Source organism: Microsporum canis, genomic scaffold (genome assembly GCF_000151145.1).
Source record: "Microsporum canis CBS 113480 supercont1.6 genomic scaffold, whole genome shotgun sequence".
In the NCBI taxonomy this organism is placed as follows: Eukaryota; Fungi; Ascomycota; class Eurotiomycetes; order Onygenales; family Arthrodermataceae; genus Microsporum; species Microsporum canis.
The window spans coordinates 590,421-617,090 of record NW_003299164.1 but is presented as its reverse complement, the minus strand read 5'-3'; the positions used below and the strand labels follow the sequence as shown (position 1 = coordinate 617,090).

The 26,670-nt window shown below is 51.4% G+C and overlaps 10 protein-coding genes across 10 annotated transcripts; 4 read left to right on the top strand and 6 right to left on the bottom strand.

Moving 5' to 3' along the window:
* Nucleotides 1-1,004: 1,004 nt before the first annotated feature.
* Nucleotides 1,005-2,741, bottom strand: MCYG_06365 (saccharopine dehydrogenase; the record flags this gene model as incomplete). The annotated part of the gene is made up of 6 exons (XM_002844355.1): nucleotides 1,005-1,100; nucleotides 1,169-1,993; nucleotides 2,154-2,440; nucleotides 2,507-2,560; nucleotides 2,636-2,652; nucleotides 2,707-2,741. 6 exons carry the CDS (start codon nucleotides 2,739-2,741, stop codon nucleotides 1,005-1,007), a joined length of 1,314 nt encoding a protein of 437 aa, XP_002844401.1.
* Nucleotides 2,742-3,157: 416 nt separating this feature from the next.
* MCYG_06364 (dehydrodolichyl diphosphate synthase) lies at nucleotides 3,158-4,482 on the bottom strand (the record flags this gene model as incomplete). The annotated part of the gene is made up of 2 exons (XM_002844354.1): nucleotides 3,158-4,192; nucleotides 4,258-4,482. The coding sequence occupies 2 exons, from the start codon at nucleotides 4,480-4,482 to the stop codon at nucleotides 3,158-3,160; spliced, it is 1,260 nt and encodes a 419-aa protein (XP_002844400.1).
* Nucleotides 4,483-5,816: 1,334 nt separating this feature from the next.
* On the bottom strand, nucleotides 5,817-8,236 carry MCYG_06363 (glycerol-3-phosphate O-acyltransferase; the record flags this gene model as incomplete). The annotated part of the gene is made up of 4 exons (XM_002844353.1): nucleotides 5,817-7,025; nucleotides 7,083-7,351; nucleotides 7,404-8,001; nucleotides 8,063-8,236. The coding sequence occupies 4 exons, from the start codon at nucleotides 8,234-8,236 to the stop codon at nucleotides 5,817-5,819; spliced, it is 2,250 nt and encodes a 749-aa protein (XP_002844399.1).
* Nucleotides 8,237-9,111: 875 nt separating this feature from the next.
* On the bottom strand, nucleotides 9,112-10,509 carry MCYG_06362 (conserved hypothetical protein; the record flags this gene model as incomplete). Its single annotated transcript, XM_002844352.1, has 1 exon — nucleotides 9,112-10,509. One exon carries the CDS (start codon nucleotides 10,507-10,509, stop codon nucleotides 9,112-9,114), a length of 1,398 nt encoding a protein of 465 aa, XP_002844398.1.
* A 3,152-nt stretch (nucleotides 10,510-13,661) lies between these two features.
* Nucleotides 13,662-14,475, top strand: MCYG_06361 (conserved hypothetical protein; the record flags this gene model as incomplete). Its single annotated transcript, XM_002844351.1, has 2 exons — nucleotides 13,662-13,826; nucleotides 13,885-14,475. 2 exons carry the CDS (start codon nucleotides 13,662-13,664, stop codon nucleotides 14,473-14,475), a joined length of 756 nt encoding a protein of 251 aa, XP_002844397.1.
* Nucleotides 14,476-14,819: 344 nt separating this feature from the next.
* On the top strand, nucleotides 14,820-15,484 carry MCYG_06360 (ubiquinol-cytochrome c reductase complex 17 kd protein; the record flags this gene model as incomplete). Its single annotated transcript, XM_002844350.1, has 3 exons — nucleotides 14,820-15,039; nucleotides 15,242-15,364; nucleotides 15,420-15,484. The coding sequence occupies 3 exons, from the start codon at nucleotides 14,820-14,822 to the stop codon at nucleotides 15,482-15,484; spliced, it is 408 nt and encodes a 135-aa protein (XP_002844396.1).
* Nucleotides 15,485-16,032: 548 nt separating this feature from the next.
* Nucleotides 16,033-17,587, bottom strand: MCYG_06359 (major facilitator superfamily domain-containing protein 7-b; the record flags this gene model as incomplete). The annotated part of the gene is made up of 4 exons (XM_002844349.1): nucleotides 16,033-16,800; nucleotides 16,857-17,205; nucleotides 17,256-17,368; nucleotides 17,420-17,587. The coding sequence occupies 4 exons, from the start codon at nucleotides 17,585-17,587 to the stop codon at nucleotides 16,033-16,035; spliced, it is 1,398 nt and encodes a 465-aa protein (XP_002844395.1).
* An 870-nt stretch (nucleotides 17,588-18,457) lies between these two features.
* Nucleotides 18,458-21,020, top strand: MCYG_06358 (involucrin repeat protein; the record flags this gene model as incomplete). Its single annotated transcript, XM_002844348.1, has 3 exons — nucleotides 18,458-18,604; nucleotides 18,683-20,860; nucleotides 20,916-21,020. The coding sequence occupies 3 exons, from the start codon at nucleotides 18,458-18,460 to the stop codon at nucleotides 21,018-21,020; spliced, it is 2,430 nt and encodes an 809-aa protein (XP_002844394.1).
* Nucleotides 21,021-21,538: 518 nt separating this feature from the next.
* MCYG_06357 (conserved hypothetical protein) lies at nucleotides 21,539-23,116 on the top strand (the record flags this gene model as incomplete). The annotated part of the gene is made up of 1 exon (XM_002844347.1): nucleotides 21,539-23,116. The coding sequence occupies one exon, from the start codon at nucleotides 21,539-21,541 to the stop codon at nucleotides 23,114-23,116; it is 1,578 nt and encodes a 525-aa protein (XP_002844393.1).
* Nucleotides 23,117-24,018: 902 nt separating this feature from the next.
* On the bottom strand, nucleotides 24,019-26,619 carry MCYG_06356 (sulfur metabolite repression control protein; the record flags this gene model as incomplete). The annotated part of the gene is made up of 2 exons (XM_002844346.1): nucleotides 24,019-26,351; nucleotides 26,413-26,619. 2 exons carry the CDS (start codon nucleotides 26,600-26,602, stop codon nucleotides 24,019-24,021), a joined length of 2,523 nt encoding a protein of 840 aa, XP_002844392.1.
* Nucleotides 26,620-26,670: the final 51 nt, after the last annotated feature.

Genomic DNA, 26,670 nt, shown 5'->3' with positions numbered 1-26,670 from the left:
ACGAATGGTCAATGGTGGCATGGGCTGTTATAAGGGTTGGAGACTACATGCAAGGGAGAGAGCTGCATGGAGGATGGTACTGGAAGGGCACATGCAAGGGAGTTGGTTGCATGAGAGGAGGATATGGGAAACGGCATTCAAAAAACTTGAAGACATGGCTGTTGGAAGATACTCAAAACACTCAAAACACTCAACAAGGCACACAACAACCAAGATGCGCGACAATTAATATATTCGGCAATCAAGGCACCCAGCAATAAGACACTCGACAATCAAAACACTCGAAAATAAGACAAAAGGCACTCAATACATTCAATGGAAGGACATCTATTATCCAGACTCACTCTTTGACGGGCTGGATGGGATTGGATATGGATTTTGGGCTGGACTGGTTGGTTGGGAATTGGGCATGGGATTGGGATGGGGGATTGGAATGGGGGATTGGAATGGGGGATTGGAATGGGGGATTGGAATGGGGGATTGGAATGGGGGATTGGAATGGGGGATTGGAATGGGGGATTGGAATGGGGAAGGGGAATGGGCTTGGGATGGGATTTGGCAAGGCAGAGGGCGGTCTGCAAGGAGGACCCATACGAACCGAATACGCGAACTCGACTGGACTTGTTGATGGGCTCAGAGTGTGGAAATTGGTTGATAGAGAGAGGGATCAGGGGGGGGATAAGGGGGAGATGGGCTGGTGGGTGGTTGGGAATATAGCCCAAGTGTTGATTGATTTGGAGTTGACGGGCCATATGCATGTTTGGTGTTTGGTATGGACCCGAGGTAGCTAGCTGTGTTTGAGAAGATTGATTGGAGAAGATGGAAGTATCATGATTGACCTTCTATTCTCGGGTGGTGAGACCAGATGTATCTCTGTTAAGTTATGAGCATATTTATATGGAGAAATTGAATGTATGTACTTTTAGAAGCCTCCCAAACCAATTCCCATACCGAATATCCTCTTTCCATTAAAAAACAGTCATCAATGAGGAATAGAGATGCATTTAGAGAGTCTTCTCGATCATCTCAATTCCGTACTCCTCCTTCAACGCCTTGATCAGGGGGCCACAGATCTTCATGTTCATGGGAGCAAGGATACCCTGGAGTAAAAGGTTAGTATATTTTCGCCTTGTGCAAATAGGGTAAAGTGTGATTGATTCTTCCATACCTTCTCGCTGAGAGTGCCATCAAGGACCTGCCTGACAGCAACGGCACATGGGATGCCCACCAGCTTGGCCATGGCAGAGTAGCCGTTTGGATCGCCATAGTCACACAAGGTGCTGGTACGGGTCTCCTTGCTACTGTCCTTGTTCTCAATCTCGAATCTGTGCTGCAGCATGACCATGTCTCTCTCACCAGGTCCGTACTGCATCTTCTGCTCAAGGGTAGCACAAAGGGTATCGAGCGGGTTATTACGAGGCGTAATCTTCTCATCGGAGAACAAGCCCATCCATCGAAGAGCAGCCATGATACGATCCTTCTCTTCGTTATCAGCGAACTTGGTCTTGGAGGAGATGGCCCACTGGAGATCCTTCTCTTCCGAAGAGGTGGCTCCGAGAAGCTGCTTCATGGCTTCCTTCCATGGGATAGGCGTCTTCATGAACTCCTTCTCGTCTTCCTTGAGGAAACCTAGATCGACGAGGGTGCGGATCATCTGTGGGAAGCCCTGGAAGCGGAGGGTGCCGCGGACCACGGTCTGAGCCTCTGGCATCTCATAGCGTTCCTTGTAAGGTGTCGAGTCACGGTTGGCGTAGGCGACGAAGGCGAAGCCTGGGTAGATGAAGTATGGCTTTGCAGAGTCCATAAGCTCCGGGCCGGGGATGGAGACGATCTTGCCGTTCTCATAGTATTTGGCGTCATTGCGGAGGGCGAGAAGCATGCCTCGGCTGGACCAGGAGAATTTGTAGCCCAGTGGGTTGTCAGAGGACTCTGGAGCTGGGAGACCACCACAGTAGGACAGGAAAGATGTGACCTTGCCACCGGCTTCGTGAACCTATATAGCTTTGGTTAGATAGGGGCATTACAAGCAGGATAAGAGCAGATAGTACCTCTGAGATGGTCTTGACGGCATACAGGTGATCGATACCCTAGGAGGTAAGTAGGGTTAGCTATGTCTAGTTGTAAGTTGACCGGAGATAACTCCGAAGACATACTGGGTCAAGACCGATCTCGTTCATGACTGTGATTCCAGCCTTCTTTGCGTCTTCCTGCAGCTCCATCATGGCTGGTGAGACATAGGAGGTAGTGACGACATTCTTCTTGGTGCGAATGGCTCCCTTGATGACGGTAGCGTGGTGGATGTATGGGATGAGGGAGATGACCAGCTCGACCTTGGCTAGCTCAGCGTCAAGGGCAGCAGAGTCATTGACGTCCAGAGAGATGGCGTTTGCGTTCTTGATGCCCTTGCAGAGCTGCTGGGCACTCTCGAGAGTACGGCAAGCTATTAATTGTCTCGTTAGTTATGTCTCTGTGACTGACATGCAACTATTATCTATATGAGACGCACCAACGGTGAGAAGGACACCGGCCTTGCTCAGCTCGTCGATAGTAGGCTTGGTGACTATCAACAGTGTGAATTATCAGTCAATTAATCCATTTCGATGCTCTTTTTATCTTTCTTTAGCCGTGGACTAACCGAAGCCACTTCCAAGCCTGTTTATCATGAGTCAGTAAACCGATAACGGAGGGGGAGGGGAAACTACATACAGAAGCACTTTACGACCTTCAATTGAGGAAGACATGATATCGACGGCTGGCTATAAGATATGATGAGTGATAGAAGAAGAGATTGAAGGGTGAGATTGAAAGAAGAAGAGAAGAAGAAGAAGAAGAATCAACTTTTGTGCTCTTTTTCTACTTCTAGAAAGGTTAGTCAGCAGCTTAGTCGGTCAAGGCGAGTTTTTTCTTCTTCATGGGATGTTTGATATCCAGATGGAAGATCTTGCTGCCCAACAGCATTCAGGGGGAGATGCAGAAGAGTTGCTGGATGGTCTACAGGGTTGTGCTTTTGCGGAGGTGGGAAGAGGTAACCCCGTATATCTATATGGGATGTTCAATTATTATTATACATCTATATAGAAGACGTAGGAGACATAGGACGGATGTAGGGGGTGTAGGAGAGGTATAGGAGAGGGTATGATGTATGAGAGTGTGTGCATTATAGAGACTTGGGTTTTATGGATTCGTCCTCCGAGAGCCACGGACTGTCTGCGGCCGACTTCTCGGCATCAGAATTGTAGGTGCTGGGAAAGTCGAACTCGAGCTCTCTCTTCAGCCCGGTCTTCCGCTGCCTCCGCTGCCAGTCCCAGACCACAGGCAAGAAGTCCCAGAGAGAGAAGGCCGGCCACAGGGTGTCGAGGAAGACGATCTGCGTCTCCTGGTGGCACTGCCAGAGCATGAAGTCGCTGAGACGCTCGACGCCGGATGTGCGGATCAGGATGTCGAGCGGCGGACAACCTGCGGTGAGCATATGGTCGCTGAGAGTCTGCGTGGTGATCGTCTCGGGCGAGTGAAAGAGCAGCTGGTCACTGTTGGGAGGATAGGAAGTGTATAGCTCTGGAGAAGCCCTGGTGGTGTGCTGTTTCACGCCTGTGCCGGCCGTCTCACCGTTTACCAGATGCAGGGTCGTAGCCGAGGATAGAGACGAGGTGGAATCATATGCCGTCTCATTTGCCGTAGAAGCAGAGGCAGGACTGCTACAGCTGCCGTTCGCCTCCGTGCCGTTGGACAGGGCCTCCCTCGGGTCAGCGCTGGGCGTATGTTCACGTATATTCTCTACTATCCGCTTCTCAGAGAACGGTCGACGTGGCGGACTGGCGGCGGACGGAAGCTGGCTCCGGTCCAGCGGCGTGCTGTAGTCGACGACCGTGTTCCGGACGGCGGAAGTGATCTCGTCTCTGGACGTGTAGGGAAAGCAGATGTTGAGGATGGCGTCTCCGTTCCCGCTCGTCGTCTCTACCGTCCGGTCGACGGCCTCCAGCACATCCGGCCGGATCTGATCTCGTCGTCCCAGCACCCGCACGCTCGCACCGTATCTCTCCAGCAGCTCTCCATGCTCTGACAGCTGCTGCAGCTTCAACTTGGCCATCTCCATCAGCGCATCAACCTCGTACTTGGACCGCTTGAAGTTCTCGATGCTGAATGCGTATATCGTCACCACCTTGATGCCGGAGCTATAGCACACTTCCAGTATCTATACAACCGTTAGAACAGCTACACACAAACACGCATTCTCTCTACATGTAACAAACGACACACCTTCGCCAACGCCTCGAAGCCCAGGTTGTGTCCCTCCACCCGCTCTATGCCCTGATTCCGGGCGAACCGTCTGTTCCCGTCCATCACGAAGGCGACATGCTGTGGAATAGGACCCTGTCTTAACGCGCCGATCAACAGCTCGCGGAGGTAGTATATAGCCCCTTCGACGGGGGGAGATGAAGCCAGCCATTTCCGTATCCTCGACAGATGCATTGACGACGCCATAGTAGCGATCTGGCAAGTAGAAGTTGCTGTTGCCGTCGCAGTCGTGAGTCTCCGTCAGACCCGTAGAATAATAGAGATATAGCAGGACCTTCAGTCAAAGCGAGCAAGCGAGAGAAGAAGAAGATATTAAGATAGAATAAAATAAATATAACAATAAACCGAAATTACTACGAAAATAAAAAAAAAAAAAAGAGTGACGTAGGCAAAGTCTGACTTCGCCTCTTTTTATTTTTTGCCTTGATTTGTTTATTTTTCTGTGTCTCGGAAGTTGCGAAAAAACCCCTGACGGCGATACGATGGATGGCTTTGAAGAGTGTCAAACCAGTCTCAGTTAGAGGATATATGTTTACTCGTACACTATGATGGGTGATGTCTATAACTATGGGTTGAGTAGACAAGTGTCAGTTCTCCCTTCTACTATGTATGCTCATCCAGCACTTTCAATCCTGGCCGACTTTTGATGCCATGAGCATAGCAGATGTTGGATTCGCAGTGCTTCTTCTGCTCCGACGGCTCTCTCCCTCTCGTCTACCGGTCTGTCTCTCCTCCATAGCCTCTGCCACTCTCAGCCTGCCACTGCTGAGCTGTTTTCGCCCTTTACCTCTTCCAACACAGAGAAAGGAAGAGAAAACGACGTCCTATGCAAGATCCATGTTAGAAGAAGACGTCAAGGCCAGCAGTTGTGGACGTACAGAGGCCTTATCGACTTCTGGCCGTAGCCATGTAGTTCTCGATGGCATCCTTCGTTTTGCTATAGTAACATGTTAGGATATAAAAATAAACAGGAGAGACGAGGATACTTACTATCCTGACTGCTTCTCTCATGGCTGGGACATCCATCGTAACACTGATGGCTGCTACCAGTAACAACTATACCACTCGACCAAAAGATCATACACCGGCAGAGATGAGGTTTGAGGCCAGAAGTTGAATCACTTTATATGCTTGTTGGGGACGAGCTCTTTCGAGTCACTGAAATCAAGTGAAGACATGGCAGTGAATAATACTATTTAGCATAGTTAATATGTAGCTCTTGATATGTACGGCATTGGTATAGATAAGAAGAGTTCAGAATCAGGCTTGGTTGAACCCCGAATGCGCCGTGTGGTACATCGCATGGACGCTCAAACTCCTCTTGTAAGATATATATAGTTATTGTTAAGGTAGATACAACAAACGCCTGCTGGGCCCTGAACTAGATAAACAGTTCGTAATATCATCCAATCGTTTGAAAGAGACCTCCCTTTTTTACTTCCTTTTCTGCTTGCTATTACATGCCTCCGTTTTGTTCTGTTTCTTTGGACGTCCAGAGATAGGTATAGAGAGTGCAGGGACTAGACGTCCTTCCTGTTCTCTGGGGAGGGGGAGCCAGAGTCCGAAGCAGCCTCCCACATGTTCGAGTCTTCGCTCTTGCGGCGTCGTTGTCGTCCTCGCTCACGCATGGCTCCGCGGATACGCTTACTCACTTCATCGAAGCTCTCCTTTGTGTCGAGGGTGCTAAACTCCTTCAGCGGGAAGCCAGAGGAGCCGATGAGCCCGCCGTTGGAGCTGCTGCGGCTTCTGCTCCGACTGGACGGGCGGGTAGAGAAGAAGCCAAAGCTGGCCAGGTCGTGGAAGGATTCGTTGCGAGGGAGCTGGTCCTGCATGTCTGTGTGCGAGCGGTGGATGATGCGTGGACGGCCGTCGTCTTCAAAGTGCTCGTCGTTGTCGTCAAGTGAGCCCAGGGCCTTGGAAGGCAGGTCCTCGCGGAAGATGGTGTCCTTGAACGGGTTGGAGACGACTCGGGAGGAGTCGAAGTCCGGGAACATCTCTGGGCCGAGCGTGTTGATCAGGTCGGTCACCTGGATGGACAGCTCGGCTCGTCGTTCACGCAGCCTGACCAGCGTGTTTGCCGAACTGGGGTTGAGCGATAGGACAAGCGGACGGAGTGACTTGAGGATGTCCATGCCGATTTCTCCGATTCGGAGAGCCGCAAAGGTGATGGATGGGAAGATCCAGAAGCCGAGTGGCACGATGGTCCAGAGAGGTACCCAGTCAGGGACGTATCCCCATACACGATGGCTGTAGGCCCAGTAGGTGAGCAGGACGGTGTAGAAGGTGTAGAGCAGCGGAGCAAAGGCCAGGGCAACGAGCAGTTTCCACGTCGCCATCACATCGCGGCCTTGGATCTTCACGCTCGATGCGGCCAGCGCCTCACGAGATTTCTTGATGGAGATGAGCTTCGTAGCGACAAACACTGGAAGGAAGAGGATGAGGCCGGGCAGGGTCCCGATGGCCATGACGGCCAGCTTGCCCAGTCGGTAGATGAGGGTGGCGACGACTTTGAAGATCGAGAATTTGGCATACTGCACCTGGTGGTCTCGGATGCCTAGGATGCGAAGCTGCTTGTTGTAGTCCATCACAGACTTCTTCAGACTGATTATCCTAGGGTCATCTTTGTAATGGGCATAACCTTTGGCCAGGCGGCGGTTGAGCTCGACAACCATCGGAAGAGGCAGCTTCTTCCCCGTAGGATTGTAGAGCCTCCTGGCAGCTTGTATGACCTATGTTCGAATTAGCCAGAGCGTAAGAGGTAAACCAAGATGAAAAAGCCAACGTACCATGAGAGATTCATAGTCGGGAGATGTGACGGTGACGGTGACTAGGGCCTGGTATATGGTATCTAGGAGCGTCCCTACTGACTCTCGCTTCTGGCCCTCTTTGTACATCTTGACCAGCTCCGGAGGCACCTTGACGGGGTTTCCAAATTCAATAACTGCGCGAGATCGGAACTTGTGTGCATGGAAATAGTTCATTCCACATGGGATGATGGTCACATCACAGTCAGGATTGGCAGCCACCGCTCCAAGTGCCATGAGAGCAACACCGGCTATACAAGACTTAGTAAATAACCCATAAATGAAACAGGCGTAAGAACACACCTTTCAACGGCAACAGATCCGGACGATCGTGACTCCCACCCTCTGGGAAGATACCGATACACCCTCCCTGGTTCAACGTATCGAAAACAGCGTTATAAACCTGAGTCTGGTCAACATGGGGTGCGATCTTGAACCTCGAGCCCTTGAAGTCTGGCGGACTCTTGACATCTGCACCTCCTACAAAGGTTCCGTCCTCCTCAACGTCGTCTCTTCCGGTCAACTGCTGCAACGCCTGCTGGGTCTTGAACGGCTTCTTCAAAATAATCTCCTCCGGCCCCTTGATCTCGCCGATATCAGTACTGCTCGACCGTCCACCGACCGACGGCAAGGATATCATTCCGCCAACCTCGAACGCAGAGGATGTAAAGTCCGTTCCGTGCCCGCGGAGGAGAGTAGGATTGTTCACCGGGTCAGGTAGGTAGATTGTACCCTTTCCCGGCTTCAAGTTATCCATTGCTCGAGTTACGGGGACAGAACCAGTGAACCGAGCAAGAAGACCGACGAAGCGCCGTTTGAACGATTTCTGAGCGATCAGGAAGGCGATTCGACGGTGAAGTTCCATGCGCATAACTCGCATCAGGATCAAGGAGTCCACGAACTGGCAGATGTAGACGTTAGCATAGCTCCTTTACAACCCGGTTAAGACATATTGGACATACCTGGTTCGCATGGGGAGCCGCGACGAGAATCACCGGCCCTCTCTTGGGGACCTTCCATGAGCCGCGAGGATGCACTTCACGGAAGAAGAGGTCGACCAGGAGAGATAGAAACCAGAGGATCAGGTCGTACATCCAAGTGACCATGGGCCGATACTCGTTGTCCCCTGACGCCATGGTGGACGTTATGCTAGCACTTCGAGCAATCAATTAACCGTGCCAGCGGAGGGGGCTGTGGGTTGTTTATATAGACAGCGGCTGTCCTTCGAGACGACGTCCTGCAACCATGAAGCGGGCAGTTATAACTGTTATTTCGACTCGTGAAGAAATCCGGCGGAGGCCTTGCGGGACGGCTCGGGAGGGAGGAAACCGTCTGTTCAGTGTGGTGGAGGGTCTTCCTTGTCTTCTTCGTCTTCTTATCCTTCTTCTCTTCTCCTTCAACTTCTCCTCCTTGTCCAGAGATGAAGTTGTTGGTATTTGTTTGGCTGCGGGGGGGGAATCTGCATAGCTTGTTGACTAGTTAAAATCTCCGTCCCACTCCTTGGATGTTGTTTTTTTCCTTCTCTCTTCCTCGCTTGACTGAGACACCAAACTATTATACGTATTAATGATTATCCCGGGAATATCAGAGCAGGGAAGCCGTCAAGTTTATATAGCTGTGAGAGTATGTGTTTTGCTTGTACTATGGCGGATGCGAGTTTCAACAGCGAGAGGCAAATAACAGGAACATGAACGGAAAATGCCAACAACTCTTCTTTTTATGCATGGATGTTACTCAGACGAGGCTTGCTGTATGTTATATCGAGGTTATCATGCTTTGGATTCATGCTGGCATCCTGTTTTTTCAAAAAGCTCGACATCCGAGTCCAATGACATCGGTAGCTGTTATGCAAAGTGATGCAAGACGAACGCAGAGTAAACGAAGAAAGTAGAAGAAAAAGAAAGAAATATCATAAAAGCAAGAGATATATAGGCCAGCCACTCAATCTCAGTCTGCTCTTGTTCCCAACTCCGTCGCTCATGAATGTATATGTAAGTATATGTCGCTCCCGTCAATGCACATCATCATCGTTCTCCTCGTCTTCATGCATCATCAAGCCCTGCGACGATGAAAGAGCCCTTCCCACTGCCCTTCTCCGACCTATCATCCTGCTGAGGTCCGCCTGGCTCTGTCTCCGCTGCATGTTAAGCAGCAGTTTCTCCTGGTCCTTCCACCGCTTCTCCCAGATATCCTCTACCTCGTTTCTAGCCCGCTCGACCCTCTCGTCCACCCGGAACTCCATCAGGCTGATCTCCTGCCGCAGCTCGTCGATGATGAAGTCGCGGGACCTTAGCTCTTTGCGGTAGACCTGGTCGACCTCGTTGAGCCGTTCGCGCAAGTCGGCTAGTTCCCGACACTTCTGGTGCAGGACCCGGCGGTGTTCGCGGTCGATGCTGCGTATCATGCGGGAGAAATGGATGCTTATCTCGTTCTCTGTGTCCATTGCAGGCGGCAGTTCCGTGTCGGCATATCCTTCTTCGACGACGGGCGGGCCCTGGGGGACCGCCAGCAGGGGGCTTCTGGTGGCTCTGGGCGTCGTAGGTGGTGAGCGGCCGCGGGATACATTTCCGCTCCCGCCTGTGGTAGTGCTGTTATAGTAGATGTTTCCGGTCAAAAAGTCGTTGCTGGAGCCTCCTATGCTGGGGCCGGCAGAATGGGTCATGCGTGGGCTAGCGGAGGGAGGGCCAGCATTGCTAGAGAAGGCATTCCGTAGCTGTTCAAAGGAGACGCCCGTGTCCAGCTGTGGGAGACGGATGCCATTCCGACGGCGTAACGGGTTGTTGTTCCTGAGAATGTTGCTGTTGCTATTGGGGTGGAGGTTGGCTTGGATATTGCTTTCTGAGACGGAGCGTCTTTTGGCTACCACGGAGATTTTCTCGGGCCCAGGGACGAACGAATGGGTTCGAGCAACGGAGCCTGATCCTCTTCTCTCTCCTTCGGCTGGAGTCGCTGGCAGCTCAGCCCTGGCCGGCTCACCGACTGGAAACACCGGAGTATCACAGCGCTGGTCAAGACGCACCGACGGGATAGGTTGCAACGGTTGACGGTATTCAGACTCCCCGGACGGCCACGCTATCTCCTCGTAGTTTGGGATATTTGGAGCCGGTAGTTCGGCCACTGCCGCATTCCCAGCTACCCTGTCGAGGCTGGAATACTCGGGTGGTGCAGAGGTATACGGCGGAAGGCCAGAGTGCTCAGTGATCCTGGATCCGTCGCGGTTGATGCTGAATATCCTCCGTCCGACGACCAGCTCCATGCTTCGGACGCTTCGCGTGTCATCCTGCAGAGTTGCGATGGTGACTCCCGTCCTGGTCGAGACGATGCTGGATGACCTGCTGCGGACAGAGACGCCACCACCAGCCTGGGATTGAGCGAGGCTATGCTGATATTGCTGTTCTTGCGGTTCCATCTTCCCCCCCCTGGGATATCAGGCATCAAATTCTTCCAAGGGAAGCTCGAAGAGTCCTCTTTGTAAGAGATGGGTATGAAACGGTATATATTTCTTGCAGTGTCGCTCCGCTGGAGCTCATCAACAGCAGCAGATGCTCCAATGGTGTATAACACCCTGTAGTTATACAACAGAGATAAATATCTACCTTTCAGTAACTAACTAATGAATGGATGACCGTGTCTTGGGGTTCGTCTCATCGCGGAATCTGTCGATATATTTAAATGACGACCAAAAGGCCAGCTCAACTGCATCCCGTCCGCAGTCGTAGGTCGCAGGCAGCAAAGTCCAGGATGAGGTAAAGCCTCGTTTCTTCAGCCTCTTTGTGAATACGAGCTCGCTGCATTTCATTGGAGTGAAGATGCAGCGGGCGACTGGTTGGTGATTGGTTCCATGCAGTATTTCGTCACCGATGGCTGATTCTTCTGCTGCTGAATGGCGGAGATTGGGGAGAAGAGCGAAGAGGGACAGGAACAGGCCAGGCAGCGTCTTTTCTCGCAGCTTGGGCGTGTCTCAGTTAATCAACTAGCGGTTAATCAGTGTTTACTATGTAATGAGTATCTTCCTGCAGTCGACTGAGGTAGATCTTCCCGTCATGGAGAGGCATGGTCAGAGGTCTCCCCAGCTTCATGATATATGCAATGAATACCCAGGCTCCACGGCAGAAGCAAAGCAGAAGTAAACTTGTACCTGCCCATGGACGAAGGTGCATCACCGTAACGAGAGACCACTAGATGGGATCAACTAAACAGCTCGAGCCGGGACGCCGTCTCCATGTCATGGCCCTGGTGTCCTCCCTGTTTTTAAAGTTTTTAAACCGCCTACCATTTGCAAAGACAATCGCCTGGTGTCTGTTCAAGCATGTCACCATGGTGGTGATGCCCTCCCTGTCTGCATGGGCTGGTCTGGTCTGGTGCTCCCTGTTTTACCATAAAAACAATCGCCCGGATGCCCCGTTTTAACTTTAAAGCCCTTACATTTGGGAGGTGGTGATGGTACATTCTGTCCTCTGCTCTAAATCTCGGGGCGCAGAGTACTTATATCTTCCTACTAGGTGCTTATTTGGTATAGGGATATATCCATCCCACCCTCTAACTCTGACCCCTTAAGGCATAGCAAGAGAAAGAGAGAGAATGAGAGAATGAGTAGGCTGGTGAAATGGGCGATCGAGCGACTGTTTTTGCAAGGAATGGCGCTGTGGACTGTGGTTTAAAAAGCAGAGGAGAGGTAACTGTCGAACCGCCACTGGACCACCACCAGACCTTACATCCTGAACTAATGGTTGGTGAGTCGAATGCAGGCGATGCATTAGTAGACTTGGCACTTATGTCGAAGACAATGCCAAGAGAAGCACAGGAACTGAGCTCTCGACTGAAGTAGATATTATATCTGGATTCTCGTCGAAGGAAAGGGAACGGCTCCCAGTATCCAAAGCCCATGATGGAAAATATAAAAGGAGCCTGCTCGACCTCCATGAGGAAGAGAAAACTCCTTCTTAAGCACAAGATACCCATACACATACGATATCTTCCTTCGCCCATATAACCAACCCTCTCCTCAAGACCTGCACACACTGTTTCCATTCTCCCAGCATGCCTCACCAAGTCAGTGCTGCCTCCGGAAGCCCCAGTGCAGGCCACAGGTATTGACAACCACCCGGATGTTTCCCCTGCCCGCAAAGGCATATAGTAACACTCGTCTCTTCCATAGTCACTCTACCCCAACTTCCTCCGGCGGCAATGGTACCACCAACGGCGGCCAGCTGCCGCAATTCGACGATAGCTCTCCACGCTCCGGCCCCTCAGCCATGTTTTGTTCCCAGGCGAGCCTTCGTTGGGAGGGTGGTGCATGTTGTTTGAGCGTATACTTCATTTTTCTGTTGTGAAGCATAGCTACCAATATACATATACACCCGCGCGATTCATCATGCCTACTGATCTACTGATCAGTCCAAGTAAGGGAGCACCCTCTCAGGGTATCATGTTTAGTTAGGATAGCATCTCTATGGTATCAGTGCAGTCAACCGCACCAGCTCCTGTCAGCCCGTTCTTGAGCATGATAGCGGTTGATGCGAGGACTCGTGGCATAGGTAGAAACATAGTATAACATTAAACGAACGAACAGCGAACCCTCGTCCATGTCTTGTCTTTTCTGTTGGTATCAATAAAAGCCACAACTTTGCTCGTTGGATGAAGTTTTTCCCACCTGCAAAACCACGTGTTTTCGGCCTGTTTTCTCATGTCTTCGTGGATGGAAGTTGATATTTTTTTGCTTCTTCTTCTCCTAAGATATATAAATATCAAAGATATAAATGCTTGCGTCCAGTGATAGGATTCTGGTCTAGTGTCTTCGGACCACCGGCGGGGTTATTGTTCAATTCAAGAGGTTACTAACTACACGACAAGCCGCCTTGCAGACGATCAGGCCGCCACCTTGTGGTGCAGATGTCGCTACATTCAACGTCCATAGCTTGTGCATAGAAGGAATACATCAATATACATCAGCGTCTAGAGTCGAGCTGTAGGTACAACCCAGCCTGCTGGATGATACGCATTAACTAACTACAGGTCAGGGATACATCTACATAGCCAGCTGTGGTCAACCCCGCCAGCCAAACATCTTGCCTGAACACACCAAGTACGTTCATCCGACTATGCCTGATCTATTGTTGTTTTTAATACATTACTAGTGAGGGCGACTGCTACAGGGGTTGACCTGTTCTCTCTCTCCCTCTCTACTTTTTTTATTTTCTTTTCGCATGGCGCGGTTGCGGGTTATATGTTCTAACCTTTTTGACTTTTAGCCGTCTCCAAGGAGCCTTTTTGCCTGTCGATATTGGCTGCAAACAGTCACAGAGCACGCGGTGCACTCGAAGCCGTAGGAAACACCCCGGATCCATACAGAACTCTGGCCTTTTGAGGGCAGGTTAGGTGGGAGGGCGTCGAGAAGATGTCTATAAAGTATGTCCCTCCACTCTGTTTACTCACCTCCTGGAGAGACCCTCTCTATACCACCACCGACCCATTGTCTGTTGGTATAAAGATATACCTATCAAGATGCAGTCAAGGCGGAACAAGAAGTCATTGCTAAAAGTCTGGATGCTTAGTTGGGCCATGGTCCATGAGACCAAGGGATTGGTCCTGTTGCCAAACGAACGTATCATATACTCTTCACCACCACGGACGAGCATGTCCCTCCGATCCACCCACCCCGGTCCAGACAAGCAGTCCTTTTCGAAACAGAGCAGCGCTGGCCATGTTCACCTCACAAACCAAAGAGTATGTTTGATCCGCCAGTAACATATATATCCCCCGCGCTTACACATTTTTTGCATAGATCGTCTATCTCCCATCTCAGCCAACTGCAGAATTCCAATCCTTCTCTGCGCCGCTTCTAAACCTAGCTGACACACACGTTGCCGCGCCATTCTTCGGGCCTAACGTATGGAATGCCATCATCCAACCGGTCTCTGGCGGTGGCATCCCTGCAACGTACGCAGCAATACAGCTAAAGCTGACCTTCAAGGACGGAGGAGCGTTTGATTTCCACACAAACTTTGAACAGATCAAGGAACGACTGCAGCAAGCTGTCGAGCAGGCGAGAGAAAGCGGGCTGATGTCTGGGGATGGAGCACAGGTAGGCACCGGCCGTGACGGCGGTGCGTTCGGCGTCGTCGACTTTGCGAACGTGCATCTGGAGGACCTGCCGGCGTATGAAGGGCCAGCGGGTAATATGTCCGAGCCACCACCGTCAATACAATCGACGGATAGGCCGGCTGTGAGCGAAACCGAGCGTAATCCAGGCGATAGAGCGTCAGGACGGCCGTCGTTTGAGACCCCTACGGACCCTCCTCCAGGGTATGAAGAAGTGCAGCAGCAGAGTGTTGCGAACGAGCTGGAGAACCAGCTCCGTCGCCGTCGTCCATGACCTTCCGTCTTATCGACCCACCGTCAACCTGTTAAACATATCAGTAGCCTTGTATGATGTCCACGTTAGCGCCCATAGATAGGTAGTCTTTAATGATCGTTATAGTCTTCTTCATCTTCATCTGCTATGCAAAATCACGTGTTTACACCACGCTGACCAATCACGTCGAGCCTAAACCGGACGAAGACCTTTTTTCGCTCCAAAACATCAAGCCAACATCAGTCAAAACCACCAGCAACAACGTCGCCGAACGACCACGACCACGACCTTGTCTCACGGCGTAGAACCCTCTGCTCCGTTGCTCCCACATTGTTGGATATCGCCGTCCAATTCCATCCGTCACAATGGGTATCGCCGATATGTTCGTTGACTTCGTGAGCTCGCTGAGCTTCGGAGAGGTTGTCGAGGCTGAAGCTCCTCCTGCCGAGGAGGTCGAGGAGTCTTCTTCTGCTGAGGATACGCCCGATGAAGACAAGTCGGAAGACGCCGAGGAAGAAGAGGCTGAGGAGGAAGAAGAGGAGGAGGAGGAGGAGGCTGAGGACATCATGCCCAAGTTGATAGAAGGTGAGTAAACGGCCGTTTCTATCTGTATAGTAATGGAAGTTGGGCTTTATGAGCCTATAATGGGGATTGATTGGACCAATTGATAGATTTGGAATCAATTGGTCTTGGTCATCAGTTGATTCTGTCCATGGCTCGGAATTACATTTCAATTGGAAGCGAAGCGCCCCAGAGACTGTAGCTAATTGATTCTCCCCATGGATAGAATGCTCAAACTCCAAGCCCTGCGCTCCTGTTAAGCACCACTTCGATCACTGCGTTGAGCGTGTCACTCGCAACTCCGAAGATCCCGACTTCAAGGGCCCTCACGAGGACTGCGTCGAGGAGTGTAAGTCAACTCTTGCTGCCTGATGCAAATATCTCAAATCTAACGCTTGATTCAGTCTTCCACCTCCAGCACTGCGCTACCCAGTGCGCCGCCCCCAAACTCTTCCGCGAATTGAAATAGATCTGATCTTTCCCCTCTTTCTCTTCACATCTACGCATATACGTGCCCGCCTCCGCCCGTCCGTGTTGTCTCTCTTAGAACGCCAAAAATACAATAAAATATATACCTTGTACTATACAACAACCTAAATCAAGTTCTGAGGCCGCCTCCTGTTTTTGTTTGCTCTTTTCTTTTCTCATGAGAGATTATAACATGCAGATTACAGGGGTAGCAGGCAGGCTGCCTGCATGCGTTGATATGGACATGAAGAGAAAGACAGATAGAACCATCATAGCTGTATCTGTCTGCATATATTTGTTTCATTTGTACCCTGTATGGCTAGTTTCTATTCTTTCCTTTCTTGGTCTTAGATGTTTCCTCTATGTTATGAAATGATAGAAATCTCCCACTAGAAGAGCAGCTCCGTCCGTCCATTCAGATTCCAGGAGCAGGTCTGATGCAAACGCCAGAAAGTAACGCGGTCAGACTAATAGTGACCAACATATATACATAAGGTCATGAACGCAAAGATATGTACGGTCGAGAGAAAAAAGGGGGGGGCAAAGAAGTTAGGATTGACGGATGATGGCTTCCTCTTCGCTCCTGACACGCTGGCACTCGGCTTCAAGCCTGCGTTTGCGAATATCTGTCCCGAAAAGGCCGATGCATAACGGCAGTGGAACTACAGCAGCTGCGATCACTGCCTGGAAGATGAGTGCACGAGTCATGTGGAAGGGTGGGTTATCCTTTGGTCCGGCCTTGAGTGCGTTCTCGATCAAGATAAACGCTGCACCGAAGATCTGCCCCCCGGTCCAGCAGATGGTGCTTGGGATTTCCGGGGACATGGGATAGGTTAGTTCAACCAAATACTCGAGAGCGACTGGGAGGATACAGAAGCTGGCTGCACCGAGCAAAGCAGCGACAACGTATGGTGCGGCTACGCTGTTCGAGTTAGGAGCAAAGATGAAGCCTATGTAGGTAGCTGCTAGGATAGGGATGAGGATTTTCATGGTTCCCAGGTAGTGTTTTAGTCTGTCGATGATAGGCGACAGGATGCCCGCGGAGACGAGGCCGACGACTATCAGGAGAGCACCTGTGATGCCGGCTTCGGTCTCGGAGAAGCCGTGGGGGTAGAGGATCTGGTTGAGGAGGGAAGAGATGCTGTTGAAGAGGCCAACGTAGATGCTAAAGGGGAAGAAGATGAGCCAGAATTCGGTGCGAGTGACTAGTTCACGTAAACTGGCAAGAAGAGGGGGCTTCTCCGTCCCAGAGGCCAGACTGGGCGGTGTTGGAGGCCGAGCAGGGACGAAGAATGATGGCACACACGCCACGGAGGACTGTATCACAGTTAGCCAGACGTTGCTTCTTGCTGCCAGGACGGATCAAAACTGACAATAATCGAGACGTAGAGGACCAGATTCGGGATCTGGGACGGATCTGTTGCCAGCAAAGGGCCGATCAGCTGTCCCAACGCTCCGCCAAACGGGTTCGCAAGACTGGCCACAGCAGTCGCACTTGTCCGACCATGGTCGGTGAACCAGATATCACTATACCTGGTCGGTGCCGTCAAGACAAACGGCTGCGCGAATCCGATCAGGATCTGACCCAACATGGCGACTCCAAAGTTCCCATTGCCCGCTCGTGTCCCGGCATATCTGACCCAGTTCCCGACCAGCAGCAGGACGGAGGCCGTGATGATGGAGGATCGAGGACCGCCCTTGTTGAGTGTCCATATCACGATCCTATCGCTGAGGTTAGCATCTTTCTCGGCCATCAAACAGAGCACACTTACGGGCTAGCAAAGCAGAATGCAAACAAGAAAGCCGTGCTCATCCAGTTGATGGCTCCCTCGCTGATACGAAAGTACTCTGAGGCCGTCTTTGACACAGCCGAAAAGGTGAGCCACTACAAGGGTTAGCCGAGTATCAACAGTTATACACATATAACGTTACTTACATCCCAACTGACGACGATGTTCAGCAGGACCAACTGTGCCAGGCCAAAGAAACGACGTCTATACACCCTGAACGTCTGCGCTTCGGACACGGTAGAGATCCTGGTGACCACGGTATCATCGTCCTTTGCCATCCCAGGGGTGGGCGTCATATAGTCCCTCGAGTCCATCGTCAACGCTGACAGGATGGGAAGAGAGACGTCATCGACCGGAAGAAGATGGACAGCCTATATATCCATGCGTCCCTTTATCCCCTTCCCGCAAAGGATGCAAACGGCCTCTCCTTTTTCTCTGTAAGCCATAACTCAACCTCCACAACCGGCCCGAACATGTGACGGCGCAGGGCTAAGAAAAGCCCTTCCTCTGCATACGAGAACCGCAAAACAAGCTGCAGTGTTTCTTTTTTCCCTGTCGTTTCTCACTCGTCCGGGGAAACGGAGGCTTGGTCTTTTTTCTATTCCCCGCAGGCTTCCTTTTATCCTTGTTGTTCATTCGTTTCCCAACCGCTGGATAGTTTTATACCATGTATATGTTTGTATCCAGGTCGCGTAGCAGACATAACGGCGAAAAAAAGGTACACGCTGCGAGGCGCTTCTTCCCCCTGAGCCGTTGACAAGAACTCGCTTCTTCATTCGCCTCTGCTCGCTAAATAGTGTTCCTCGAGGGTGCGTAGAGGTATAACTAGGCCATCGAAAGAGAAGCTGGAGTAACGATCGTGGTGGCGCATCGTCTGCATAGGTTGTTTACGAAGCCGATTCGTGAACATTCGCGGAATAGGTGATTTGTTTTTTTTTTTTCATCCTTTCTCTTCTTTTTGCGACCTGTCTGTTTCTGTTGACTGCTCTTCTCTCGATTGTCTCTTTTGAATCGAATATCTGGTCTTCTGGCCGTCTTTTTCGATGTGGTTGTGTTGAGACGAACGAGATGAGGTCGCGCCGTCGCCCCTTTTAATGTCCAAGCAAGCTCAGCCGCATTTTCACGCTCTCACTATCTTACGCCTTGTTTCGTAAGAGGATTCGTTTTATAAGACAAGCTCCACGATGGATACGAGCGTCAGATCGAGTGAGTATTATTCTTATAGAGACCCGCGGTACTACTCTTCGTCCTCGATTGGCAATGTGAAGACGCTTGATGGCTACGGCGGAATGATGCATTCCACAGACGACGAGGGCTCGAGGTACAATCCTGTAGGTCTATTTTAATATATAACTGCCACTCAAGCTGGTCGTTTTGAAAAGATATCTTGCTTACGGTGCTTTGTGCAGCAGATCAGCTCGATTTCGCAAGGCTCTGTCCTGCTGAACGCCCAGGACCCGGTCTCGATGCACCTGCTGGCCGAGACTGCTATCGGAGACAGTCTGCACTTCGAGGTCCTCTCGTTCGAAGAGGTCGAGGATCTGAAACGAGAGCTATCGCTGCTGCTATCCCGCATCGAGAGCGGCAAACGGAAACTAGCGTTGGAGCTGAAACTGCAGGAGGCAGCACTGTCGCTCAACAGGCTATACGATGATGGATCAGACCTGGTGAACGGCCACCGCAAGGGGACGAGCCACCTGGGGCAGAATGGAGACGATACGTCGGATGAAGGGCTGGCTATCACGAGACGGAAATGCGAGGAGCAGTCGCAGGAGATTTCGAAACTGGAGCGGAGGGCCAGTGACATCAGGACGAGGATACTGGAGCACACGGCGGGAGTTCTGCAGATGACGCATAAAGGACTTAAGAAGAAGAAGGGATCCAAGACGGACGACCAGTCGTCGACATCGGAGGACGTGCATGGGATAGACCCCTACGGCTGCGGACACGAGTTCGATCATAGGAGTCTCTACCGGACGGCTGACTATCTCGATCACCATGGCGGAAGAGGACCGCGAGATGTGCCTAGCCTGGAGCCTGATGTGGAGTCCAACTCTGCAGACCTCAGCGGACTACAGGACACTCAGTCAAAGCTCGAGGAGATGAATTACCGGCTGCATGAGATGATCACACAGATGGATCCGCACCGGGAAATAGATCCCATCCCACAGGTAATCTCGAACCAAGGCTCCTCCGACCCTCTAGCTACGGTCAACGTGCAGATTGAGTATCTGGAGAAAGGTCTGGAGGCAATTGCTGTGCATCAAAGCCATTCGTCTCATCCGCAGGATACCCGCGAAACCGAAGAGCCTCACGATACGCATGACACGTTAGAAAGGCTGGAGGGCTTTAGCCGACGGCTCGATGAGGCTCTAGCATCCGCCGGGTCCAGCAGACAGCCTACCAGTCCACACATGTCGACTATCAGGAAATCCCTACCCGAACAGCTAGACTACCTCGAGTCTGCCGTTGCCGATGCCGAAAAGAGGATAGAGAGCCTCGTAGAACAGAAGACTATCCTCGGCATCCAGATACAGCAGCAGCGAGACCTCAACTCCAAATCTGACGCAGAGCGTGATGCATACATTGCGGACCTCACGGAGGATCTAACCAAGCTACGAAAGGAGCTTGACAAGTCCCATGCTGCGAACGAGAGTTCCAGAGCCGAAATCACCATGCTCATGGATCAATTGGACGCTGAACGACAGGATTCCATGCTTCGTGAGCAGAAACGTAGCATTGGAGAAGCTCCCAAGGAATATCCTGAACCGGAGGCACTCCTGAAAGCTGAACAGAACCTGGCAGAGAAGGAGTCTCGAATTGCCGCCCTTGAGTCCACCATCCAGGAGCTACGTTCACAGGCGGACATACAACTCCAGGAAGCCTATCAGACCCGTGAAAAGGTCGAACATGACCTAGCAGAGAAGCACACTCACATCGGCAATCTAGAGTCCACGCTGCAGGAACTACGCTCACAAACGGAAACTCATCTCAGCCAGCTCCACGAAGCCCGTCAGTCCCGTGAACAAGCCGAACAAGCCAATGCTAAACTCCAGACCGAATTCTCCGAGCTCGAAAGTGAAATGGTTCGCATCCAAACCGAGCTCACCTTTGCCAGAGCGGAGCTCGACGGCGCCTATGGAACTAGATCGGAGCGTGCCGCCGAAGCTGCCGCTAACCCTGCCGTTCAGCGTGAAATAGACAACCTCCGAGAACGCAACATGGACCTCACCAGTCAAATAGCAACGTTGAAATCGGTACAGATGAACAACGCCAACTCAGCCAGTTTGGGTGCTCATGAGAGAATCCAGATGCTAGAGAGAGAGCTGCGTGAGACCATTGAAGACTACGAGGAGTTGACCAAGCAGAGCATCGAGTTCGAAAAGGAGCGTGACAAGTTTGAGAATATGATCGATAGCTATAGAGATCGATGTGACACCCTGGAGACCCAGCTGGGTGACGAGCGCATCCAGAATCTGGGCATAAGAGACGGAATGACGGTGGAAAATACGTCAATCACCGTGCTGAAGAACGAGTTCAAGAAGATGATGAGAGAAACAAGGGCAGATAGTATCAAGGCGTTACGGGTATGCCCTTCTATCTATCTCGCTGTCATCCAACCCTACTAACACCCTTTCCTAGGCCGAACAAGAGGAGCGACGGCGCCTTGAGTCCATGCTCAGAGCCATGAAGAGAGAGCAGAGCCTGAAGAAGTCGAATCTCAGCCAGAGTACCATGGCCTCATGAGGGTCGCACCACCTAGATCAGAATTTTAACCGGAGTTGAGCGTTTGATGGATTTCAATTTTTCCTTGGGCAGCTATAAGCATGAGACTAGACGTGATGCATTCTTTCCGGTACAATTTTGGAGATTCAAAAACACAATTCAAGGGGGATAAAAAAAAAAGGGCAGTATCTTGTTATCTTGTTCTTCTTTTTAGTGATCTTTTCCCATTTATTACTTTTTATCATCTTGTTGCTATGTTAACTCGCCCCTTTTTGTCTCGTTCCTTCTTTGCTCCTGACTTTATTCTATATTTTTGGGCTCTGTTTTAGGTGTTTTTTCTTTTTGGTCTATTGCTATATCATTTGCTCCTTCCTATGCGTTAACGCGGCTGTTTTTTTGTTTTATATATACGACCAATACCCAGAAAAATGCATCTCGGATATCCCGTTGATACTGTCGTTGCTTGACACTGCTATCCCCTTTCGCTCATTAAGGGCAGTCTATCGTTTGAATTGTTGAGCCTCAGCCAGCCTGAGAATATGTCTCTACACAAGGGGAGACAGGAGCCGTTCTCCGGAATCAATCAAGGGTTTGATCGGAAACCTGTCCGGCCTGTTGCATACTCCATTGACAGACCCAGCGGGCTTCGCCGTGTTGTGTCGACCAGAACACTGAGCCCCCATCTTGATTCATCTGAATCCTTGCCTAGTGAACACAGCTCTCTTTACGATGCGTTCCTATCTAGCTACGAATCCGAACATAACAACGCACAGCCTAGTGCGAAGAAAGTTGATGAAGAAAGCTCTGAGCTAGCTAGTGCTAGTCACATACAAGAACTGCGCTCCTGGGATAGCGAAAGAGTCCGACGGCGAGAGAGACTGGCTGTCCCTTCACTGGAAACTATCTTGGAGAATCAAAGTGCATCTACTCATCTGGCTACATCTTCTCGATCACGATTGAGACCCTGTGCATCAGTCGGTGTCTCGTTAAATTCAAAATACTCTTACTCGGCAGCTTCATCCAGGGGATCGTCCGTACGCTGGAACCAATATGGATCAAGAATATATTCTTTCGACGACCATGACATACCTTCGTTTCGGCCTAGATTTTCCCTTTCAGGACTTCCTCGTGAACGACGCCACTCTTGCAGTACCCTCTCTTCAGATGGAAGCTTTGATACATCTTGCTGGCTGAGCAATACTATTTCCCCAGCAGAACCTACACAACCTATACATCCTCCTCCACATCGACCTAGTACTCCGCCTGGTGTCCCATCTTTTGGTTCACCTGAGGCTCTTCGCTACGACATATCATCACTCCCTCGAGGAACTCCAAGAGCCGGCCAGGACAGCAGTAGATCATCACCACAAACAAATCGAAATCTAGAGGGAGACAGAGATGATGACTCCTCTGACGATGATTGTGGATGCTGTGGATTTGGCTTACGGAGAGCTTTTCGTGAGACAACTTCCTATATCACATACCAGCCTCCTGAACGCCTACCTCCGGGAGTTCTCGCAAGGGCGGACGACGGGACTCTTATTCGAGGGCGATTCGGTGCACGCTCAAGCGGCCATGGTATTGGTGCTACAGCAAGCTTAGAAAACCATCCGTTTCATCAAAACCATCTACCCGCCGCAAGGACAAAAGATACCGATATCAGAGCACCGCAAGCAGCCCATTCAAGATCTGGTCGCTGTAGCACGACAAACGAATTTGGTCTACAGCGGCAATCGCCGCGTGGCTCTTCAGCAAGTAATCCAAGCCCGCTTCCCCGGTATCGATCGCTACTCGATGATCACAGGGATCTACCCGTTCCCTCTACGCCGGTTCGAGTCTCGTCCTTGACTCGAAACAACAACCACGCCATCCCATCGCGGCCCAGAGAGCAGATGCTATATTCACGCCCTGCATCAACCTCAGCATTAGCGAGGAATACCTCAGCCAGGGATCAGAGTGAGCGAGGTTCCAACCAGGGCGGTTTACTGCGGCTCTGGGATCTCGTTTCACTTCACGTAACCAAGTGCTGCTGCGGACTGGGCGCTGACGACGAACACGAGGGACGGCGTGATACAGAGATGCAGCGAGTCTCCGGTATTGCCGGGCTGCGAGGATAGTTGTTTGGTATTAGAACGGAGAAGTTGTATCAAGATTTGATTTTTGGAGTAGTCTTGTCCGTGGCGCTGTCTGGGATTGCACTCCGGCAAACACCTATGTCAAAGGAAATAAATCCGATGTTATGGATGCCTGCACCTGTCCTTAGAAGAAGAAATAAAGCCTCAGTTTCATATATACGAGGACATGGAAGAGAGAGAAGGAGTCTAGAAACCTGCAGTAGTCAATCCTTATGGCCCTACAGCCAACCTCAAAAACCTTCTAGAACATGTTCAAAACCCCTGCCATGCGACAAACACGCATATATGACGCCGATTGCTAATCCATCCGCGGGTGATCGTCGATGTTTCGTCCATCCATGTCCTATAGAGGCGATCCATTAGGTCAAAGCGGTCGGTCTCTATATATAAACGTAATGTTTCCCCTCCTCCGCTTTCCCCTAGTCACATATATATAAAGGAGATAATTCTCCGGGGCAATCCATGTTCAGAATTTGTTTCAAACGTAAGAGAATCAATGGCCGGGGGAGGGGTGGATTTGTTTACACACCACGACTTTTGCACGCTTGTTCGGAGGAGCTCGTGGAGGTGATCTACATTTGACAAGGTAGAAGTAACTAAGTGACTGACTGACTGACTGACTGGTATGGTATCTCTTATGCTTGCTGAAAGGACAGAAGTAGAACAACAGTATTGAAACAGGAGATTGGATGACCGCGCCCAAGAGGAGAAAGGTAGCCAAATAGAAGGAAGAGGAGAGGATGATAATAACAGAATATGCAATTGGCGTAGAATCAGCCCAGGAAAGGAAAAGGGATGGGGAATGAAGTGGAAATAAAAAATAACTGGTCCATATGTACACGGTGTAGCGGGAAAGGGAAGAAGATCGTGTATACTTGCTTGTTCTATAAGCCTTCGAAGAATTGACATGCTTCTTCGAGTTTCTTGTCACCGCATGCGAAATCCCAGCCGATAATGCGAGAGTCCTGACTTGCGCAAATAAGATTTCGTGCATCAAATTGTATCTTGAATATACCTGCGGTCGGAGGTATGAGAGCTATATTGCCGTCTGCATCGATAGTACCAACATTGGCGGGGGGGTGGTTTGGATGTGCGGGCGCAGCAGGGGGGCCTTGGTGATGTCCAGGTACAGGAGGCGGGTTATTGCCCGCTGTCTGATTAATAGGCTGCTGAGGCGGGATGGGATTGGGTGTTGCTCCGGTTGCATGGTGATGATGGCCCTGCACTGCTTCTGTTGATAGACCGCCAGCCTGGGGGTTACCGGCTGAAGTGAATTCGTTGGCCTGTGAACGAGCGGCCGCGGCCGCTGCAGCTGCAGCTCTTGCGGACCTGATGGCGTCTGCCTGGTTGAATTGCTGTCCAATAACCCACTTGCCTTCCTTGTCCCTCATCCATACAATGATGGATTCATCGTATGACCCGGAGACTATTCTGGCCCAATTGCTGCCACCTCCTCCGGGGGGGATTTTCGCACCTAATGCCGTGACATCCTGTGGCAATCTGGAGCCAGTATTGGGATTTCGGCGGGAGCGGCGAGTGGTTACAGGGTTCTCGTCAACGTCTCCACGGCGTCTGGCTTCAAAATATTCATGGTCCACTGCCATTGCTTCTAGTCTCATAGTTTCTTCTGAGCCAGGAGGGTCTCCGAACCCGGCCTGGACCGTCCGGACAAGATCCGAGTGGCCCTGAAGACAGGCAACCTCTGCCCCTGAAGCATGATCGTATATGCGGACCGTGTCATCATTGCTGCCGCTTACGATGCGCTGGTTGTCGAATTGGATACAGGCAATCCCCTTATTATGGCCCAGTATCGTCTTCAGACACGCACCACTGTGGATGCTCCAGACTTTGATGAGTCGATCTCCAGATCCAGAGACGATCTCATCCTTGTCGATCTGGATGGCATTTACGGCAGCACGGTGCCCATCAAGAGTCATCAGCAGAGTGTAAGGAGGCAGAGATTTGATCTGCTGGCTGGCTATTTGGGCTTCCAGTGATGAAGGTTGCACGACAGAGGTATCTATGATGTAATCAGGGTATCTGGGGCCAGCTCCTTTGATGACCGTGGGATAGTCAGCATCGGTAGGAAGCAGGGAGTTCCGGTTGAATATTTTGATAGTATTATCCTTTGAGCAGGTAACGAGGTACCGCTTGTCGAACCGCAGGTTGAGAACCGAGTCGTTATGTGCATTGGTGAGCTCATGTATCTTTTCTCCGGTTGAAAACCGCCAGACGATGACGCTGCGATCACTGCTCCCGGACATGATGATATCCTCTTCCGTGCTCGGGTCGAACTGCAGACACAGGACAGATTTGGTATGCCCGAGTAACGGCTGGCCTCTCAGCCGCTGTGTCTCTAGATCCCAGACTCTGACCGTCTTGTCTCTGCTGCCGCTGACCAGCCACTTGCCGGTAAACTGAATGACGTAGACCCTCTCTCGATGGGACTCCCAGGGCGCATCGGGGTGGGGAAGTTGAAAGTTGGTGAACCGGCCATGACGCCAGTTTTCCTCCAGCTTTTGACGCTGTTTGTACAGGTAGGCCCAGTTCAACGTAGGGCCGTTGCGGGACCATACCGCAGCTGAGGAGTACGGGAGGGGGGATCGGTCATCTGTGAAGAGAGAATCGAACCCGGGGGACTGCATTGAAGGATCCAAGGAGTTGGGCACCTTACATTTCCTCGCCAGCCGCGCAGCCAGACGGGTCGGAGACGAGATGTCCATGGGCGAGGTAGGCTCCGCATCGCACATCTCATGGTCCCCCTCCGTGTCCGTAGGGAGGGTTGAACAGCCGATCCTGCTGGTGACCATCTCGGCAGGACCAGCTCCGGCACGGCCACAGTCGAGAGCACGCCTCTTCAGCTGGGGTTGCCCCGACTCCGTGTCCGAGTGCCTGTTCCTCGACTTCCTGCCCTGCTGCTGCCTGGCGATCTCGCTGGACTGGCGGTGGAACTCGCGAATGGAGCCCATGTTGAGCCTCCATCCTTCCTTGATGTAGAGCCCCCGCCACAGCCTCGAGTCGAGGATCCTGCTCCTCCACGGCTTGGAGGCGAGAGAGGCCGTCAGCAGCGTGGTGGGATCGAGATAGGAGAAGATTTCGGCGGTTATCTCTGGCGGGAGCTTCTGAACGGGATCCATGTGGAGCAACGGGGTCAGTCGATCTATGACTGCAGAGATGGTGGACGTTCGAAGCGTTCTGAGCAGGGTGTAGGCTAGCTCTGTGAGGGGCGTAAGCAAACCATAACAGCGTTCGATGGGCTGAGGGAAGGGGGTCAGTACCGGCTCTGTCTGCTTCACTACGCGAGAGAATCCATGCAGGGAGCTCCAGCGTGTCCTGCACGCTCTCATTTTCCTGCAAGCTCTTCGTTTCGTCTGAGTAACCTTCGTCGATCTTGAACGAGCTCTTCGGTGGGAGAACGGCGTGGTTCCTTGATTGTAGGCCAACGGCGGCACCCGGTTCGCGTCCCATGGAACCGGTCTGTGATAGCCAAGTCGAAGCAAAGTAGACAAGTCAGATCCGGAGAGACAGCAAGTGAA